The sequence below is a fragment of the Pistacia vera genome, unplaced genomic scaffold, assembly GCF_008641045.1.
Source record: "Pistacia vera cultivar Batoury unplaced genomic scaffold, PisVer_v2 Contig109, whole genome shotgun sequence".
NCBI lineage: Eukaryota > Viridiplantae > Streptophyta > Magnoliopsida > Sapindales > Anacardiaceae > Pistacia > Pistacia vera.
This window is the reverse complement of record NW_022195126.1, coordinates 179,446-199,602: the sequence shown is the minus strand read 5'-3', so window position 1 is coordinate 199,602 and position 20,157 is coordinate 179,446. Positions and strand designations below refer to the sequence as shown.

The 20,157-nt window shown below is 34.8% G+C and overlaps 3 protein-coding genes across 3 annotated transcripts; 2 read left to right on the top strand and 1 right to left on the bottom strand.

Moving 5' to 3' along the window:
- Positions 1–642: 642 nt before the first annotated feature.
- LOC116136109 (ylmG homolog protein 2, chloroplastic) lies at positions 643–2,121 on the top strand. Its single transcript, XM_031421826.1, has 3 exons — positions 643–1,086; positions 1,168–1,367; positions 1,683–2,121. Exons 1-3 carry the CDS (start codon positions 784–786, stop codon positions 1,948–1,950), a joined length of 771 nt encoding a protein of 256 aa, XP_031277686.1. The 5' UTR covers positions 643–783; the 3' UTR covers positions 1,951–2,121.
- A 1,173-nt stretch (positions 2,122–3,294) lies between these two features.
- On the top strand, positions 3,295–4,038 carry LOC116136934. Its single transcript, XM_031422616.1, has 2 exons — positions 3,295–3,389; positions 3,504–4,038. The coding sequence occupies exon 2, from the start codon at positions 3,521–3,523 to the stop codon at positions 3,866–3,868; it is 348 nt and encodes a 115-aa protein (XP_031278476.1). The 5' UTR covers positions 3,295–3,389; positions 3,504–3,520; the 3' UTR covers positions 3,869–4,038.
- Positions 4,039–4,327: 289 nt separating this feature from the next.
- LOC116135874 lies at positions 4,328–10,035 on the bottom strand. The gene is made up of 6 exons (XM_031421584.1): positions 8,741–10,035; positions 7,641–8,074; positions 7,386–7,547; positions 6,480–6,555; positions 6,168–6,323; positions 4,328–5,216 (listed from the first exon to the last, which is right to left on the bottom strand). The coding sequence occupies exons 1-6, from the start codon at positions 9,782–9,784 to the stop codon at positions 5,076–5,078; spliced, it is 2,013 nt and encodes a 670-aa protein (XP_031277444.1). The 5' UTR covers positions 9,785–10,035; the 3' UTR covers positions 4,328–5,075.
- Positions 10,036–20,157: the final 10,122 nt, after the last annotated feature.

Genomic DNA, 20,157 nt, shown 5'->3' with positions numbered 1-20,157 from the left:
GGTTTAGTAATTAACGCACGTGAATAATGCTAGCTATTCCAAATTTTTAATCTTATAACTAATATATAAAATAATTAATCGATAAATTATGTGATTAGCACATGGGATGTCACATTATTTGAGACGAGAATACAAATTTTTTATATGAAAAAGAAAAAGAAAAATAGTTAACAGATGAAATTGAGCCTAAATCTCTTTGTAGGTAGGTTCAACCAATTTGGAACTTGGAAGAAAATAGGCAATTTTAGAAGGATTTCATCAAATCTCTTTTTCATAAATGAAATTTCGCTTTTAACCCTATTTTCAATCATTTTTAAATTAATCAGAATTTTAGCATTATTATGACATACTGTATGAATAATATTATGTATATAAAGTTTACATACATATAAAATAACGTATTTTAAAATAGATAAAAAAAATAAACATATTAATGACATAACAATATTAAGATATCTATAAAATATGAATGTTTAAATAAATAAAAACAAATCCCACCATATCCTGCTCACCGTCTCCTTCATCACAGAGCCAGGGGTTTGTGGTCGGGAAGATTCAAGTGGAGAGATTTTAGGGTGACGATGGTTTATTTTATTTTTTAATTTTATTACTGGGAAAATTAATTAAGAACAACAGGATATTTTCATACGGTATTCAAAACGAGGCGTTTTATGAGTGCCACGTAGAAAAATCTGTCCAGTCTACCCCTATCGCGATTCGCAAATACGTTATCTTCTTCAGTTTCTCTTCCCCCTTAGTGTTGAGCTTTTTACATAAAAAAAAATGGCTCTGAATGAGTTGTCAGCCGAGAACCCGAAATGTGGAGTAAATTTTAATTCAGTGCCTAACTGTATTATTCTCTCTTCAGCTTTTTCACAGACACCATTCGCCCACCCATTTTTCAGACCCTCCTTGCCTAAAAATCTGCTTCCTCTACCTTCTTCAAATATCATTACTCACCTTCACACTTCAATCATATCTTCCGCCGATAAGTTTTCCGCATTTATTCAATCTTTAGCCTCGCAAAATCCACTTCTTCAGAAATTTCACTCTTTCCCTTCCCAACTTCACAGTTTCTGCCATCAGGTACAACAATTAGTTTACTCAATCATGCGTTGTGAAGTTGGGGTTTATATTGTTTTTTTAATTTGTTGAAATTCACTTCAGGTCCGTTCCAGGAACTGCGTGAAGGTGAATTTTCTGTCAAATCACAAATTTGCAGCCGTATTACCGGGTGATTCGGTGGCGGGTGTTGTGGTGGCTAATGGAATCCTGAATTTCCTCAACCTATACAACACCCTGTTGGTTGTTCGCCTTGTTTTGACCTGGTTCCCTAACTCTCCTCCTGCCATCGTTAGTCCTCTCAGGTACATTTTCTTCCATTCTCAACTTAAACTCTTATTTTGGAATATGGTCATAACTTAGATTTGACATAGCATTACGAATCTCTTTTGCTAATTTATTAACGTAATTATCTCAATATCTTTAAGCCTTTTTACGTGTAACTTTAAAATAAATAAAAATCACTTGCGATGAACTTGTAATATACTTGACATCTATATTTATTTAACTCCGGATAACTTTAGGAATTTCTCAGTATTTTATAATTTGTTTATTGTGGTTCCCAGTTTAGTTTCATTTTGATCTATTTATAATATTTGGAGAATATGTTTTTGCTTCAGCACCTTGTGTGACCCGTACTTGAACATATTTCGTGGAATCATTCCACCATTAGGAGGGACCTTGGATCTCTCTCCCATTCTAGCATTCTTGGTTCTAAATGCGTTTACTAGCACTGCTGCTGCACTTCCTTGTGAGCTTCCTGCATCAGGATCCACTCCGGTGAGTCCTTCATCTGCTCCAAGTTTTACTCATCTCACTACATCACAGCTGAAATGGATCAGAAGGCTACATGGCAACCGTGAAAGGAGCTCCAACAATGTCAATTAGGCTGTCAGACTAATTGCCGAAGATTCTCATAATTTTTGACAACCGGTTTTCTCCAACTCCACCGGCTGAAAAAATTGTAGAAATTCTTTGCCACATGGTAGTTGTTGTTATGTGATGTTTGTATCTTCTTACTATCTGATTTGGAAATATATGAATGGAAGTTTTGAATCATGAANTACTAGCACTGCTGCTGCACTTCCTTGTGAGCTTCCTGCATCAGGATCCACTCCGGTGAGTCCTTCATCTGCTCCAAGTTTTACTCATCTCACTACATCACAGCTGAAATGGATCAGAAGGCTACATGGCAACCGTGAAAGGAGCTCCAACAATGTCAATTAGGCTGTCAGACTAATTGCCGAAGATTCTCATAATTTTTGAGAACCGGTTTTCTCCAACTCCACCGGCTGAAAAAATTGTAGAAATTCTTTGCCACATGGTAGTTGTTGTTATGTGATGTTTGTATCTTCTTACTATCTGATTTGGAAATATATGAATGGAAGTTTTGAATCATGAAAAAATGTGAAATTTTAATATATTTGTTGTTACCATAAACTAATGTAGGATGGTTGATTATGTTTCTGCTCCATCTTAAAATTAGAATGTTTCATATATGTGTTGAGGATTGGATATAGGAATTTAAATTAGGCTGGTTTTTTTGGATTAATGTCATTTTAGATTAGAAACTGAAGTTTTAGAAGTGAATTATACTTGAAGCAAGTTTTGCCACCATGCTAATCCTCTTGTGCTGATGTTCACTTTGATTTAGACACTGTTCTTTTCCATTTGAATTTGGTGTTAATTTTAATTTATTAGCCATTACATGTGGAAAAAGTAGGGAACTTTAGGTATATGTTCTGCCAAGGTAATTTAGAATTATGTGAGCATGATGATAACATATAAGAATTTTGAGAATTCACGGGATGCAGAAAGCATCAGATTTTTAAACAATTATGGAGTCAGCATCATATTAATATTTTAGTTAATGGAGGATTCTACATTATTCTCATCCATCCAATACAAAAGTAAAAGCTTCAGCTTCATGAAGAAGCAGCCAACCCAAATTTTCTGCAGCACAAAATCTGGAAGGATTCCCAGAAATAATGGGCTAAAAAGAGAGTGCCCTGTTTCCAACTCTCCTTCATAGTGGTTGGATCGTGACATTCTCTGAAAAGCAAAGATCATATCAACTACTATTTATAAAGCATATTCAAAATCAATGATCAACAAAAGAGGGTTAATCTTATCTCTTTAACTATTCACCCCGCGCACGTGCCTGGAAATAATATTTGATCACAAGATTGAATATTTCTTATTGGTTTCAAAATTTATTAGTCTTCATGAATTTGCAAAAATCATCGTAAACCTCTCTAAAATGAATTCTGGGTTTTAGCTAAGGGATAGATAGATAACATTAAAATCAACCGTCGGAGATTCTGAGGGTGAGACATTTGTAATTAAACTTGGTTCCCACTTTGCATTTTCTAACAGAACACAGTTAAAACTACAATATTAAACAGCAATAAAGGGTGGTTTCTTTTCTTTTCTCCTGATAGTTGTTTCCTGATCCTGAATGGAGCCAACAGCTGCATGCATGAACAGGAGTAGCAGGTCGTCTTCATGTGAAAGGTTGGTGGCTATTAGCTTGACACTTCTAGCTGTCTTTTCACCTCTCTATATCAACCGCAGACCCACCAGTGACTTGGAACTCGAAGATCAAACCATCAATCTTGATTCCTGGTTGCCTCTTTTGCTCCTGCTGCTCATCTTGGCCATAGCCTTGTCCCTTTACTTGGACCAGAGCTTTTCCAGGTTTGATCCTTACTGGATACACAGAGTTGGGGGTTCTTCTGGTGGTATCATCATCATTCTTTTGGTTCTTGCTTTGGTTTTAAAGTGTAAAGCTTCTATGATGAACTAAAAGGCCTGGCTGCAATTTTGTGTTTTGAAATTTTCAGTACTTTCAGAGCTTAGAGATAGGTATTTTTGTTATGAAATTGATGTAAATTTCTTGCTTTCCATCTCTTTTTATTCCTTTTATTTCACTTTGAACTGCCAGATACTTATTTTTAGACTCTAGTTTTTGTTTTTCCTGCAGTGTACTGTGCTCTGTGTGTTCTTTAACAAGATAGTTACTTACATAAAGAAACCATTTCTGAATCAGTCAGCTGGCTCAATGTTTATGTATTGAGCTACTCTTTTTAATAACAAGAAGTAATCTTCCAAACTTAATTTGAGAATTGAGACACTGAACAAAATTCTAAGCAAAACTTAATTTGAGACACTAGCAAAATTCTAAGCAAAACTTAATTTGAGACACTAAACAAAATTCCAAGCAATTCTATGGTACATTGAACTCTAGTCCTGCAAAGAAATTGCAACCACTCAAAACGTTTGCCGCAGTTGGGAAGAAGAGTTTTCAACTAGAATTGTTGGCCAGGAATCAATGGTTTCTTTCTGATAATTTTTTAAATTTAGTAAGGAAACAAAATTGAATAAAACTTTCTACGGCATACTTCCACTTCAAATTTTCTTCTCCATAATAAGTTACAGAAAGAAAAAGAAAGACATTTCTTCTCCTTCCTCTGTTTAATTTTAACAAGTCGCGTCCCATAAATAGGGTTGATCATTATTATGCTGATCCAAGTCTCTTGGACAATGAACACTGAACAAATATATTGATAGATGCTAACAAGGCAGCCCTCATGGTTCATCATTTTACTCACTTTGTGATACTAACTTCAGTACAACATCCGACATTGTCACCACAATCATCTCATCAGGCATCAGCAAATTTGAGAATATTCCATCCGTCCTATCTAATAATGCATCATGCTTCTATGGGATACCATGAAAGAGGTACAGGTATCTTGAAAAGAATTAGGTGGGCATGGGGTTTGATTGAATTTGAGAATTGGGAAGCTATATCTTCAAAATTGAAGAATTTAAATTGATGAACAAAATATGATGGTAATTTTCCATTTCAATGTTGTATGTGTCAAAAAAAATTGACATTGGTTAATGAAAAATGTATGAAGGGCTTTTTTCCTGTACAGTTGGGACTTGGGGTGGCAGGTTCCAAACAGAAATGATCAAGAATCTGAGTGATTTGAATTTCATTAATCAACTTATAAAGAAGTCGATGGGGAGTAGCGCAGTGGACCCTTCTGCGGTTCAAGGTCATCCAGATGTTCTAATAATGGTTTTAATCCCAATCCAATGATCTGCACCTTTGAGTTTGAATGTCCATTCAAAAACAAATCTGTAATCTGCAAAAAGAACCACGAAACATCCAAAAATAGACAATCAGATGGGTAACCAATTCCAACTGGTATGTATGGCAATTAAATCATTTTAGGTTAAGAGGGATATACTGAGATATGAGCATCCTGAATATTAAATGTTATGATGATGATATGCACAAATTGAACAGCAACAATCATGATTTCATATACCATATGAAGTCATAGAATAAACCATATACCCTGAGATAAATTCTAAACAACCAAACGTAGACTTGAAGATCATAGGATGAAGTATGCAAACTGAACAGTTAAATTAAAGAGATTGTTTTAAATTATAAGATGTGTGCAGTGTGTTTTCCTGCAAGTTATTTAAATCTCACAATTAGTTTGCAAGCTATGCAAGCTACTCACACTCCTGTGCCCTGAACTTTGAACTAGACAGACACATTAACAATTTGGTCACTTAGCAGTTGGTTCCATGACATGTCATTCATAGATCAATGCCATTCAAGTAATAATATTTTTGAGTTTCCTTAGTCAAATGGATGAGAAACCGAAAACATGCATTCTAACTACTGCAGTGTTACACATGAAGCAAATTTCATAAGGTGTGTTACACATACAGTAATCACCATCACTAAAAACCACATAAAATTATAATCTCATGAAATCTGATACTTCTCTACAAATCAACATACCTAAATAACAGTCTCCATAAATGCTGGACTCATATATATAAATGTGGAGAAAATTTCCGTGATTCCTTAAATGGGATCCAAGCAAGAAAAAAAAAAAACAAAAAGAAATTTTTTTTGGACCATACTTCAAAAGTTCCCTCTCAACTTTTCCTTATTTAAGTATTTCGACTGGATACTCAAAACATTTCTAAGCATCAAGCTAATGATGAAAGAAACAAATTTATAAACAACAATTCTGCTTTTGTAGACCAAGCTAAATGACCCTGGACTTTCATACCTGTGTACATCCAAAGAGTTTAAGCAGCCTTAATGACGAGCAGCTGTCAACAATAAATCCAAGTGCCTCATTCCTTAATCTGCGGCACCAGGACAGGTCCAAACTCTGCAAATTTCTTGAACATTTGCCAAGTGACAAGGCAGTGTTCAGACCAACCTGTTATAAGTAGCTCATTAGATATAAAATTAGAAGTAGGACAGGCCCCTCTTTTGTGAATTCACTTTGTTCAGCAAGATAATTGGTTTCTGTGGTTCAGAATGGAATAAAAGAAAGCCAAAACAAGATCAGATAAGGTATGTTGATGTCTCTCACCTCCTTGATATGATTCAGTGAAAGTTCACTAAGTGAATCTCCGGTGACTTCCAAGAAGGCTGCAATGGCTTCATCACTGCAATAATTACAAATTCCAATAATTTCTTGTATTAAGGTAGAAAATAGATTGAGTAATCCTGACAGCAACAAAATTTCCAAGGAATCAAATGAGTTTGCAGTAAGCCAATATGATATACTTCAAGTTCTAAGTTCTAACCAGGCAGGCAGAGGACGTTGTAACTTAAGGAGTAATAGTTGAAAGTAAAATAATTGTATTAAATCAACAGTGCCTAGTTATTGTTTCATGTCAGCTACACGATGGTGTTTTACATTCTAGAACATAAAAGCCATGGCCGTAATTTAAACACATCTATTCAAGTCCTTTTCAGTAAAAATTTACTTTTCAGGCACACCTTGCTAGGGGTTCTACAAGAAACAGCCAAACAAAAAACATGACTTCCTGAATAGTTACTGCATTCAATTGAAAAGCTTTTAAGCATGATGTTCCATTGTACAGATACAAATGAACATAATACTTAGAAACACAAAAGATAAAGAAGGAAGATGGTTTTTATTTTAATGCAACTACCAAAGAGGTGCTTAAAGGTCCCTGGCATATTTCTAGAATTTTCAAACTGTCACAAGATAAGCTTTACATATTTTGTAATCCACCTGAACAATTCTCCTTGCCTTAGCCAACTGACAAACAAGTCTATTCCATACACGTACAAAAAGACAGATACTGCTACCGTCAGAGAAAGCTCTGTGCTTTTAAATGCTATCTACCATATAGTTGACTAGTATGTAATAATTGACCAATTAGGATAGAAATGAATCATGATATCATAGTCAATTAACTATGCTAATGTGGATGTAAACCGAGAATAGATATAATTGAAAAGAAACCTGAAACTGTTACGGTAAAGTTTAAGGCTGCGAATTGATTGGCAACCATCAGCAAGATATTGCAATGTTGAATTTGTCAGCTTATGTAAGTTGGAAAGATCAAGGGCACATAATCTTGAACAATTTTTCCCCACAGCTTTAAAAGCTATATCAGTCAATTCCCTGCATGTAGACAAAATACCTTGATCAGAAAAAGATAAATACACATATATAATTCAATGTTGCAATGTGCATAGTTAAGTAAGAAGGACTCACACACATTCAGCGAAAACAAGCTCTTTCATATTTGTGCCACATGCTTTGACTATCTCAATGACAAAATCATCGCAGACAGACTCAATACTTGCCACCGACAACACTTCAAGATATTTCAGTTTCTTTAAAGCAGGTAGCATAACCGTTGCATCAATGTCTTGACAGTGATCTATATACAGCTCTCTCAAAGTATATTCAAGACAGCTAACCAGAGCAGCGATGCCAGAAGATGTGAGAAGGGAGCAATGGCTTAGATTTACAGACTGCAGTGCAGGGGCGGATTCAACAAGTGCAGTTAGCCCAATATCTGTCAAACGGAGAGCACCCCTCAGAGATACGGTAGCCAAGGCAGGAAGGCTACAGGATGACCTGGCTAAGTTGTTGCGCAATACATTATCAGGCAGAGACTGTCCACTCAGGTCAAGTTGTAATACCTGCCTCCGGAACCAGGGAACATCAAAATTAATTGACATCTAAGTCTTACCAAATTTATAATGAAAGAACTTAAGAAGAGCTAATATTTGAAGCAAAAAAATATTAGCCACCAAGTGCTCAAAAGCATATCTCTTAGCAAATGATAAGGATAATGATGGATAATGATGGTGCTCAATTCAGTTTATATTATTCAAAGTCAGTAAATGTATTCATTGACCATCCCTTCAATTCTTAACTTGATGAAATATTATACTTTTATTCTATTTTTCAATTGACATGATAAAATTATGAAACTTATTTTGGAGTATCATTGATAAGCACTTATAGATTTTGTTTTTTCTACTTCTAGCAGAAGTTATTGTAAAACTAAAACTGAAATCCAAGTGGCAAATTTCAAAAGAATTGTGAACAATAATTGCACGACCATTCTTCTTGCTTTTAAAGTTTCGCAAACCAAGGCCAAGTTTATTGAAGCATGCACCTTGATGAATATGGACACAGAGCTTATTTTGCCTCGCATGAATATTTGACAAGATACATTAATCTTCTACCATGAAAAATTAATAATTCAAACTTTTACATCAAAAAAGCTAGTGATTCAGGACATAAAAGCAAGATAATAAATTCTTGATAAAGCTGAAAGCATTAAGTAAAGATTAACTTACAGTCACGTGTTGAGTGTTACAAGAACCCAAGATTTTGGTTAAATCATCTTCTTCCAACTGTGCACAGTTTTTCACACGTATCTCAGTGGGAGATCCCCTGGCAAGAAGCTCAACAAAGGAAGCATCCATTTTCCCTTTATCACAAATCATCCTACTAAGCTTATGCCTCAAGAAATCTGGAACATGCTCAAGTGACACCATTGCCTCAGAATTCTTCGCAAGAACATTCAAACTATGTTCCAACAATGGAGGAACACCTCGCTTCACAACACCACTTCCACTAACCTTTGAAGGCACCCACTTCAAGCCTCCATCTGGCGACTTCTTTTGGCCACTTGAACTTGGATTCCTCTTCTTGATCATTATCATTGCTACACAAAAAGGACTATCCAAATCTTGAAATTCATCTTCAGCTTCCTTTACCACCACGTTCGTTTCTTCCGGATGGTACTTTCTCCTGTAGAATTCTTCATCAGGAATAGAACGCGCAAGCCTTGGCGCATGGTATCTTGCAATCTCATGATACTTTTCTCTTTCTTCTCTTTTTCTCACCTCCTCTCTCAAATCCAACAAAAATTCTACCGCTTTAACATTTTCTTGCTCACTCTCAGAATCTGAAGCTTCAGCTTCAAAGAAATTATGCTCCACCACAGGCCCCATATTCTTTAACGATGATTCAACCTCAATTTGTGGCCAAATATTGTTTGAATTTATCTTCTCACTTTCTTTTCCAACTGGGTTTTGACCCAATTCAAGACTGAGATTATCTTCAGAATCTTCAATGACTATTAACGGCACACAGTCATCAACTTTAGCCTTGCCCTTCTCTCCACTGGAGTACCTCCTTCTTTTTCTCAGGGAACCATCTGGGTTGTTCTCCGTTGTTCTTATTTCACTGTAAACTGACTGGTCTATTTCCGTTTGTTTCTCCAAAAAATTATCCCCAAATTGAAACCCTAGTTCACTGTCACACCCATCTGGCTGCCTATTCAAATCCAGATTCAATATCCCATGCCCTTTTCCAAACAAATTTATAGCCGTCATTTCTGTAATTTTATTCTCTTTTTCTTCGTTTCGTTCACCGTTCCATTTAAAGAACAAAAATTTCTACCACTGCCCGATAAATACAGCCGGTTTCAATTCTTCACCTAATCAAAACAAGGCTCCACAATCTCACGCTTTAAGTGTGCTCATACTTCCCGCGAAAATTAACGGAAATGTTTTGAGCTGTGTGCCTTCATCTAAAAGAAAAAAAATAAAAATAAACTACAACACATGAACTACAGCTAACAGTTACGAACACACTCTATCAAACCCAGTTCTATATGGTCCTAGTTTTATAATCGAGGGTTGACATGAGATAGGTGTGATTTGTCTTTTGAACCCAGCCGTTAGATGATTATGTCATCCAACGGGTGTGGTTGAAAAGTGGACTGAACCCTGTGGTTGGTGTTTAAGTGATGCGTGGGAACAAGTAATTGGGACAGGGGCAGAGCATAGATGTAGATTTTTGAAGTGGGGTTACCATGGGGATTATTTCCCTTTCATCCTTAAAGTTTAAGGTATGTCCATTGTTGCCATATTAGATGACTGACGTTTGTGTTGTTAACCCACTGTTTTAATACCAACAATAAATCTAACATATTGATGTAATTTAAACTTGAGAACTCTTTACGATGTCAAAAAAGTTGACCAACAAAGGGATGGTCACGGCCGAGTCAAGGAAGGGACCTCTGTCGCCGAGCCTAGCTCGTCCCGAAGATGCGGATGTTGGGGAATCTCTGAGCCCAATCATAGGGAATTTGGCGATTTTACTCTTTATTAACAATGAAAAGATTTGTATGATTATGGTTTTACTTTTACTCTATTTATTTTTTAACCCAAATTTTTTATTTGCAATAATATATATAGCATATATGTTAATATATATATATTAGGTAATTATATATATGTTATTATGATATTATGTATCAATAATATAATATATATTAACATTAACATTTATATTTGGTAATAATATATATGTATAACATATATATTAATATTTACATATATATTAGGTAATTATATAAATGTATAAATTTAATCACAATAACATAATATCATTTCTTTGAAAAAATTAAATATTTGTTCTTTTGTATGCAATCTTATCAATAATCATCCACAGTTATATATATATATATATATATATTCCAACTAGAGACAAGACTACCTTCGTCCTTGAGTCCTGGGAATGTTATTGGGCCAAGGCCCGTCTCGACCCCCAATTGATTCAGGGAATCTTTGCCCTGTCTAAGGCGTGCCGAGGCAAGTCCCTAACAGAGGCGGAGAAAATGCCCATCCCTACCAACAATATTAATGTCAGGATTAAAATGTTTATATTATATACCATAGTGTTGGGAGAAGTGAACAAACCCTAAATCTTAGGGATGAAAGGAAAATATGGCAGTTACGGTGTGTGGGTCAAAATCCGTTAATTTAAATATGCCCACTATGAACCTACAAATCAAGATGAAGATGATGAAGAAAAAGAAGAGAATAAAAAGGTCCAGAAAGAGAAAGTAGTTGAAAAGTTTCAACCACCAACACCAAGGCTTTTTGCCCTTCTTATATTTTCAAGAAGGATTTTTGTAGGATATTGTTGATGCACTAAAATAAGAGTAATGTTATATGTACAAACAACTCTTACAAAGATTTATGTACAAACTGATGTATAGAAAATGAATAGAAGAGTGGATACAAAAAGTCAAACTCATCATATTCACTCTTCCATTCATTTTCTGCCACATCAATTTGTACACAAATCTTTGTAAGATTTGTTTGTACATTTAGCATTATTGCTAAAATAAACAAGTATAGTTGGTCACATGGGTTATTTATTGGTGGATTTTATCATGTATAAATTTTGTACAGTATTGTGTTTTGTGAAAATATTAAAAATAGTCATAAAATAATTAATTCAAATTATGTAGATTTAGAATTTGAGAACAATAATAAAGAAAACAAGGTAAAAGGTATTTAGATTTTGACCTTGTGAATTTAAGGCTTTGAGATTTGTTGCCATTTTGATTTTGTAAAAGGCAATTGAGTGATTTGGATTGGATATGGAGAGAGAAATCTTTCCTTTCGGGTTCCCGGGTTAAGTCTTCCTATTTAATTGAAACCATATATTTTTTTTAATTAATTAATACATTATACTTTTCTTTCTAATACCAGCATCCAAACCTTGATAATTAATTACATAATTAACTAATTACTTAATTTTAGCAATTTTTACATAAATATGGACTACCACAATCCAAGTCCTAATCAATAGACACCAAAAATGTGTATTCTATAGAATTATAAGTATGGTGATTCTAAACTCTCTAACAATAATTAATCCCTTCTAGTTTTGGTAATAGCTCAAACCTATCATTTCTCATAATTACTTGATTTTATCATTGACACTGTATTTACTATTTACCCTAATTCCCAATAAAATAAATAAATACAACCCATTTTTAATTTATAAAATAAATTAATAAAAAATTAAATCCAATACCCCAAACCCTAATCCTCAAACCCTTAGTAGCAAGTAGCAACAATGGACTCTCACTTTTAATTTAAGGTATATACAAAACTCATTAATTGGTGATAGTAAACAATTTGTTAGCATAGATTCACACTAAAAGATAAATAATAATAATACTAATAATAATAATTGTTGTCATATTCAACTTGCTTACTATTATTAAGTTGAGAATAAAATTTGGTTGGTAGACTTATTAATGCTTCCCCGATAATGGACTTCCACAATGAAATCAAGCGTAATTTATAAAAAAAAAAAAAAAAAAGGGTTTCTTTAGAGTTAACGACATGTTCCCACAAAAAAAATGGTCTATTACCAAATTCATACCCTCCCACTTTTAAAATACCTTTTTACTGTCAGAGTAGAAATCTATTAACAATTTTCATTGTGATAAAGGGTAGTATGGTCATAAGACATTTGTAAGTAAAGGTAAAATGGTCAGTTGACATTTTGCACATAAAATCAAAATTTCAAATTGTAATATGGGAAATGGGGCAATGAAGGTGTGCTCTGCATTGATTCCCCACCCTCTATTGACCAACTCAGGCCCGATTTGGTCGTTGCCGTCGTCATTGGCCTTCCCCGACTCCACCACCAACATCCCCACCCTCCATTGACCAAAACCCCCAAGGTTCCCGCCTATATCCTCCCACTGATCGCCAGTTGCCATTATGTTAGGGCTTCAGATTTCTTAGCCAAATTCTGGCCGATTCTAACAGCCAAAACTACCCTCACCACCACTCCTAGCATCACTTGTGCCTCCTCTTCAAAACCCCTATAATCCCACCTCCTGGTAACTCGCTGATCGACGTCTACGATAGCATCGCCTGCCGTCACATTTGGGTTGTTTTTCTTAGTTGTTTTAGCTTCGATTTGACTGGATTTTGGTTTGATTTGGAGTTTGTTTGTTTGTGTTGTGGATTGATTGTACAAACCCCCTGGCCATTTTCCCGATCATCGGAATCACCTCATTTGCCCCCTACACAATGCTTACCAATTGTTCGACAATTTGCCTCAACTAGTCATGTGAACACAAATCTGGCGGTAGCCGGCGATTGGCTAGAAATATTTTCAGTCAAACATCAAGGGCATTTGCATCTTCACAATAAAAATGTCTATTTTTAATGGAAATTGTTAATAGAATTTCTGCTAAGGGTACTAAAAGGGTATTTAAAAAGTGGGTGGGTATGAATTTGTCAATGGACCATTTTTGGGGTGGGAACATGCCATTAACTCTTTCTTTTTATAGTGACCACCTACTAGTTTTAGTGTTTGATCTTCTTTGTAGTGACTCTAGTAAGCACTCGCTGATTTCGGAAATGTTTTCAATTCAACCTTCAAATTTATTAATAATTTCATAAATTTAACCTCCAAAAAAGTTAAACAAAATTTCTCAACTTTGTTAACAAATTTTGAATGTTAGATCGATTGAATTCAGGTGAATAGTAAAAATGCTATTTCCTTCAAACTTAAATAAAATAACATAACAGTCCGTAAAAGATGGGGGTTAGGGTATCAACAATGCTACAGACACCAGGGTTTTTACACCGAAATCTTGTACCGGCCTATGTGTCCAATGACTCACACCATTCAACACATTTCATGTTATTAATTTTTTTTCTAGTGAACGGCCGTTTATCAAATATGGACGGTCGTTCACTTACATGGACTTCTGTCCATATTATATGGACGGGGGTCCATTTACTACGGACAGGCGTCCCCATTTAAAGGACGCCCGTCCATCAGTAAATGGAATAAAAAATATAAAAAAAATTAGGGACGGTCGTTCATAGGTTATGGATGGCCGTCCATAAATATTGGACGGGCGTTCATATGTTAATGGAAGCCCGTTCATAAACAATCATTTTTAAAAATTAAAAAACATTTAGGGATAGCCGTTCATCAGTTATGGACGACCGTCCCCTAATTTGGGACGGGCTCCCACAAATAAGGGATGCCCGTCCATAATGTAAATATAAAATTTTTAAAAAAACTTGGGATGCCCGTCCATAAATTGTGGATGGGCGTCCCTAACGTGTGGACGGGCGTCCGTAAGGAATGGACGCCTGTCCATATTTTGGTTTTAAAAATTTAATAAAATCTTTGGATACCCGTCCATAAATTGTGGACGGGCGTCTGTAAGGAATGGACACCCGTCCATTATGTATGGACGGCTGTCTGTAAGTAATGGACGCCCGTCCATTATGTAAGGACGGTCGTCCGTAAGTAATGGACGACCGTCCTTTAGTTTTGGACGGGCGTCAGTATTGTAATTAAAAAACGTATTAGGTTATAAAAAATTGGGGGAAGGTTTTAAAATTAAAACAACACAGCTGCGGTCTTCTTCTTCGTTTCCATTTACGCTCTGGTTCATCGTCTTCCTCATCTCATCTGCGCTCTTGTTCTTCGTCTTCCTCATCTACGCTCTTGTTCTTTGTCTTCCTCATCTGCCATTGGTAATTAGACACTTTCGTATTTCAATTTTTTTTTTTTTTTATGTTGGATGAATGTGTTGGATTCTACATTTATGTTGAATGGAGTTGAGTTGATAAAGAGAAATCCAATTAATTTGGTGGGACTGGTTTGTGTGATTGATAAATAGAAGTGTTCTGTTTTGAGTGTTTTTGGCTTGGAAAAAGCTTACATTCTTTGTTGGTTGGCTTGGAAAAAGCTTACGATACAATTAAATTAAGCCTACAAAATACTGTCAAGTGTTATAAACAATCAGAGTTGGGAGCTTGAATTACCAATTCAGGCTTAAACATCTGTTTTTGTCAGTAGACACTGTAATGCAAAACATCGGTTTTTTTTTTTTTTTTGGTTGTTGTTGTTCCTAACTGATTGAGTAAGTTGGAGATTAGTTTAAGCTGTTGCAGGTTTGAGATGAGCTACATATTTGGTGCTTCTAAATATTGGTTGATGAGCTGCAGATTTACTGCAGGTTTAATGAATGAGTTGAAGTTGATTTGAACTACAGGTTAATGCAGGATTATAAAGCATTTTTGCTGAAAGTTTAATGTTCAAATTTGAAGTGGATTGAGTTGAGTTGCAGGTTTAATAAGTTGAGTAGGAGTTGATTTGAACTGCAGGTTTAATGCATATTTTATAATGCCTGATTTGAGGAGTTTATTTGAGTTGAAAGTTTAATTTGCAATTTTGAGGTTGATTTAAGCTGCAAGATTAATGTGCAATTTTGAGGTTGATTTGAGGAATTGATTTAAGCAGCAAGCTTAATGTGCAATTTTGAAGTTGATTTGAGGAGTTGATTGAAGGTGCAAGTTTAATGCAGATTTTATAATGCCTGATTTGAGAAGCTGATTTGAGCTGCAAGTTTAATGTGCAAGTTCAATGCAGGTTAAGAGAAAGATTCAAAGACTGCACAATTGGCAGTCCAGTTGAGATAGTTGAAAAGTAAATCAGTTTTGCTTAAGGGGTCATTTGGCCTTTTACTAAACCAAAAGTGATGTCGTTTTTACCATTCTCTACTTTAACCAATCCCACCAGTCTATTGTATGTAATTGTTTTTTTACTTATTTATTTGCTTCTTATTGCTTTTCTTGTTGGGTTGCTTCTTATTGCTTTTTTTTTTTTTTTTCTTTTTTACTCAGATTTAATTTTTGAATATATATTTTTTGAACAAAATGTATGACCAAAATTCAGAGTCTGTTATATACTTATTTTTCAGGCTATACGAGCATGGTGCAATAGAAATATTTCTTTCTCGGTTCATTTTTGCTTGACTTGTCATTTTAAAAAGATTAGTATGGGAAGAACTGGGGAGAAAATATGTTGTCATATTGATTAATTTCTCTTTCGATTGTCTGCAATGTGATTGATTTTATTAGTATGCTATTAAAGTGGGATACATGGTTATGCTGTATGTGCTTTAAAGTTTATGCTTAAGATTATGGTTGTGATAATTGTGAGGAAGCTTTTTGGCCTTTGGACTTTGCTAGTAATTTTGCTTTTTCCTATTTTATTGTAGGATAGATGTGTGTTGTGCTTGATTTATTTGTTAGTTTTAGGAGAAAATTATGTGCATTAGAGACAATGATAAAATGTCTTTCTACTTTCTAGTTCATTCAAGTGATGCCTAAGTTGGATTGGTTGAACCACATATCTTGAATGTATTATTGGTTTAAAAGGGTACAATCTGGTGGTCTAATGTCATATATGTTTTGTCATATAACATGAATTACTTATGGATATGTTTTTTTCTAGGAAGTTGCTGGTTTTAGAAGAAAGCAGAAAATGGTGAGAGCAAAAAACACAACCACTCCGGGTGGAGGCACATCGTCATCTGGGGTCCAATTTTGAGACACGCAACATAAAAAACAATACATAGAGATGGCGAAAAGAGATATTTGTCTTGGAAGAAGTTTGAATTTAGGATTTATAACTAGTTTGGGTTTAGGAGATGAGATTAAAGGTTGGATCCGTAATTTGAAATGGGACCAGTTGGTGAGTATTAGATATGACGGATATAAGCATTTGATTTATGAGTTTTTTAGTAGTTTGGAAGTTGTGGAGACAAGTACTGATGATTTACCGTTGTATAAAATGTTTTTTAGATTAAAGAATCAGAATTGTGTAGTGAGGCCACAGGACTTAGCAAATTGGATAGGGATTGATTTTGAAGGTTTGGATAACGTATCCAAAACGTGGGATTCCAAATGAGTTTGGACGGATGTTTCTGGAATAGGGTTTATCATCCACATAGGTGTAAATCTACAAAGTTAAAGAATCCTGCCATGAGAGTCTTTTACAGATTTCTAACATTCACATTTAATGGCAGCAAAGAGACAAATGGAAATGTGACAGTGAAGGATTTATTGTTGATGGAAACAACAATAACAAGGAAGCAAGTAAATTCAGAAAAGTTATTAATTAAGAAGTTGGGAGAGATTAAAGCAGAAAAAGGTGACATTTATTAGGGGATGGTTGTTACGCCAATATCTAAGAAGTTGGGTTTTGAGATCACCCCTTCAAATGAAGCCAATAAGATAACATTTTCTGCAAATAATTTGTTGGGGGATGTCACATTGTCTAAAATGGGATTGATTAAAAAGAATGTGTCAGGAGAATGGTTGCTGATTAGGGATGAAATGAAGGAAGAGGCAATGGTTCGAGAAGGTGTCCCTATTCCAGAAGGGGAAAATAAATGACGAGTCTATGTGCGCAAAAGAAGAAGAACAAGTATTGAACCTGGATCTTCTCAGAATGTACAAGAAATGTCTTCTCATACCTTAGACGAAATAGTAAGCAGAATTGATCGGATCGAAAGGTTTTAAGAAGAGAGTTTTTCATGTATTGAGAGGAAAATGCAGGAACAACATGATTAATTGCAAAGTGATTTCAACTCGTTTGCATCAAGAATAGAAGAAACGGTTGACATCTTTGGGGAACGCATGACAGAAATATCCAACATGATGAAGAAATTGTCACTAGCCTCGTCCTCCTCCAGTCAGCCTCCATCCCTTACACTAGGATGAAGAACTACTGAACAACCTCCACCTTCTCAACATCTTTGGGGAACGCACTATGAATGTTAATTGTAATTATGTGTAGTTCAAATACTAAACTATATGTACACAAATATGTTAATTAATAAAGTTTGATTTCACAATATGTTCTCAATTAGCTGAACTTCTCCAATATCATATGAATGTTAATTCTCAGTATAAATGTTATGTATGAAGATTATATTTGCCATAGTATTATATCATTAATTATTGTTCAATACATATCTGAATGTTCATGTATATGTAATACTAAACATGCCAAAAGACATATCAAAATTAAAATCTGAAATAAAATGTAGAATAATATATACTCAAATGTAACGATAATATATACTGAAAACATTCACAATAAGGATAATATATACATTTACGTTATTATTATGAATTCAGCACCCTACAACCAACAGTCTACTCTTACCCAACTAGCAACAAAAATAATAAAAACAAAACAATTGATCCAACATATAGCTCAACTGGATTCGTCAGAAATTAACCACAACGCGAATAATTTCTACCGAATACAAATGTATATGCTCTAACCGGTTAATGATATCAAATCTCTCCCAATGAAACATGTTCATCATTTACATCCTCCTGTCCAGTACATAAATTACTATTTCCTGCGAGATTCTAAACTGGACCAGTGGACAACTGTCAATGTTTAATAACCACAATTTAGCACATGTTATAGAAAACTTAAGGTTTTTACAATTATACAACATACATAACACATACCTGAGTTGCAATAATATCATTTGACAACACTTGAGTTCCCGGTACACTTTCAGCAATGTTGTCTCACTCTGTTGATGATTCTTTCCCTATAAAGTAGCATAACACATTAATAATCAAGTAAATATTATTATAAACTTCAAATAAGTAAATAATGTTTAAAAAACAAATATCATGTCAGAATGGGTGTATAACTCATACCAAGTCTTTGTTTTCGCAATTTTTTATTTTTAGCCCTACGTACAATTTCGTCAACTTTCGATTGCTTTCTTTTGCATGGAGGACAACCTTTGCTGCGAGCTACCCGTGGATTAATAATTAGACTATTCCCCTCTTTCGGAAGATTGTCCTCCTCTTTACTACCAAGCCTCCCCTCACTTTCCTTCTGCTCCAACTTATTTTTCATGCCAGTCATCAATTCCATCAACATGTTACAGTCTTCCTCATTGTTTGATGTCATATCAGCTACTGTCAGCATTAGATTAGACAACTTCTCAAAACGCTGTCCTTCAACATTTGTGCTCCACCTATTATAACTTACCTTGATTTTTGTACATCTTTTTTATGTTTTTCTTCCAACGCCGTAGAATGTACTTATCTGGAATGTGTGAAACCCTTTTATGAATCAACACGATAATGACATGTCTGCATAAAATCCCTTTGAACTCAAACAAATGACAATTACAACGAATATCATATGAACTTTCTTCAAAGTATACCAGAAAGGGAACACACCGATTACTATCTCCAAACCAAACATCTTCTAAAACTTGATACTCCTCATACGAATCGGACTTTTTCAAAAAAGATAATTCACAATAAATCTTCCTCGCAATCTCTTCTTGAAACTCTTTAAATTGTACAGTTGTGTATGCATTTTGAAATTGTTTCTCAATGGGGTAATTAGTTATGCATGGTATCCAAGACTTGAAAGATTTAAAATCAGCCTCCCTTTCCTTTTCCATTTTATCTCGCAATGCATTATCATATTGTTCCATAAATTGTTTCAATGTTGTTTTGGAATTTACATATCCATCGAAAAATGTATGCATACTTTCACTATGTTGGGTAGTAGACATATCTACCCAAAAAGTATCTTTAAGAAATGCAGGCACCCAACGTACTCTTTCTTTATACAATCCAGATAACCATTCATTCTCATGAAGGTTATACACATCAATGAATTTGTTCCACCGTTCTTCGAACTCTTCACGTGTCAACGAATCGTACACAATATTTTGTAACGTAAACTTTATAGTTTCATATTCGTTATACCCTCTTAACTTCTCAGGCAGTTTCTTCATTATATGCCACAAACCTATGTCTTGTACCGGGGAAAACAATCTCAATTGCATTTTGCATGACCTTATCTTGGTCAGTGATAATTCCATTAAGAGCAACATCCATGCATTCAAGCCAAGAACGAAATAGCCATACAAATGTCCGTGTGTCCTCATGTGAAATTAACCCACAACCTAATAATGTCGAATGTCCATGATGATCAACCCCCACAAAAGCAGCAAATGACATATAATACTTGTTCGTCAGATACGTTGTGTCGAAGGTCACAACATCACCGAAATCTTTATATG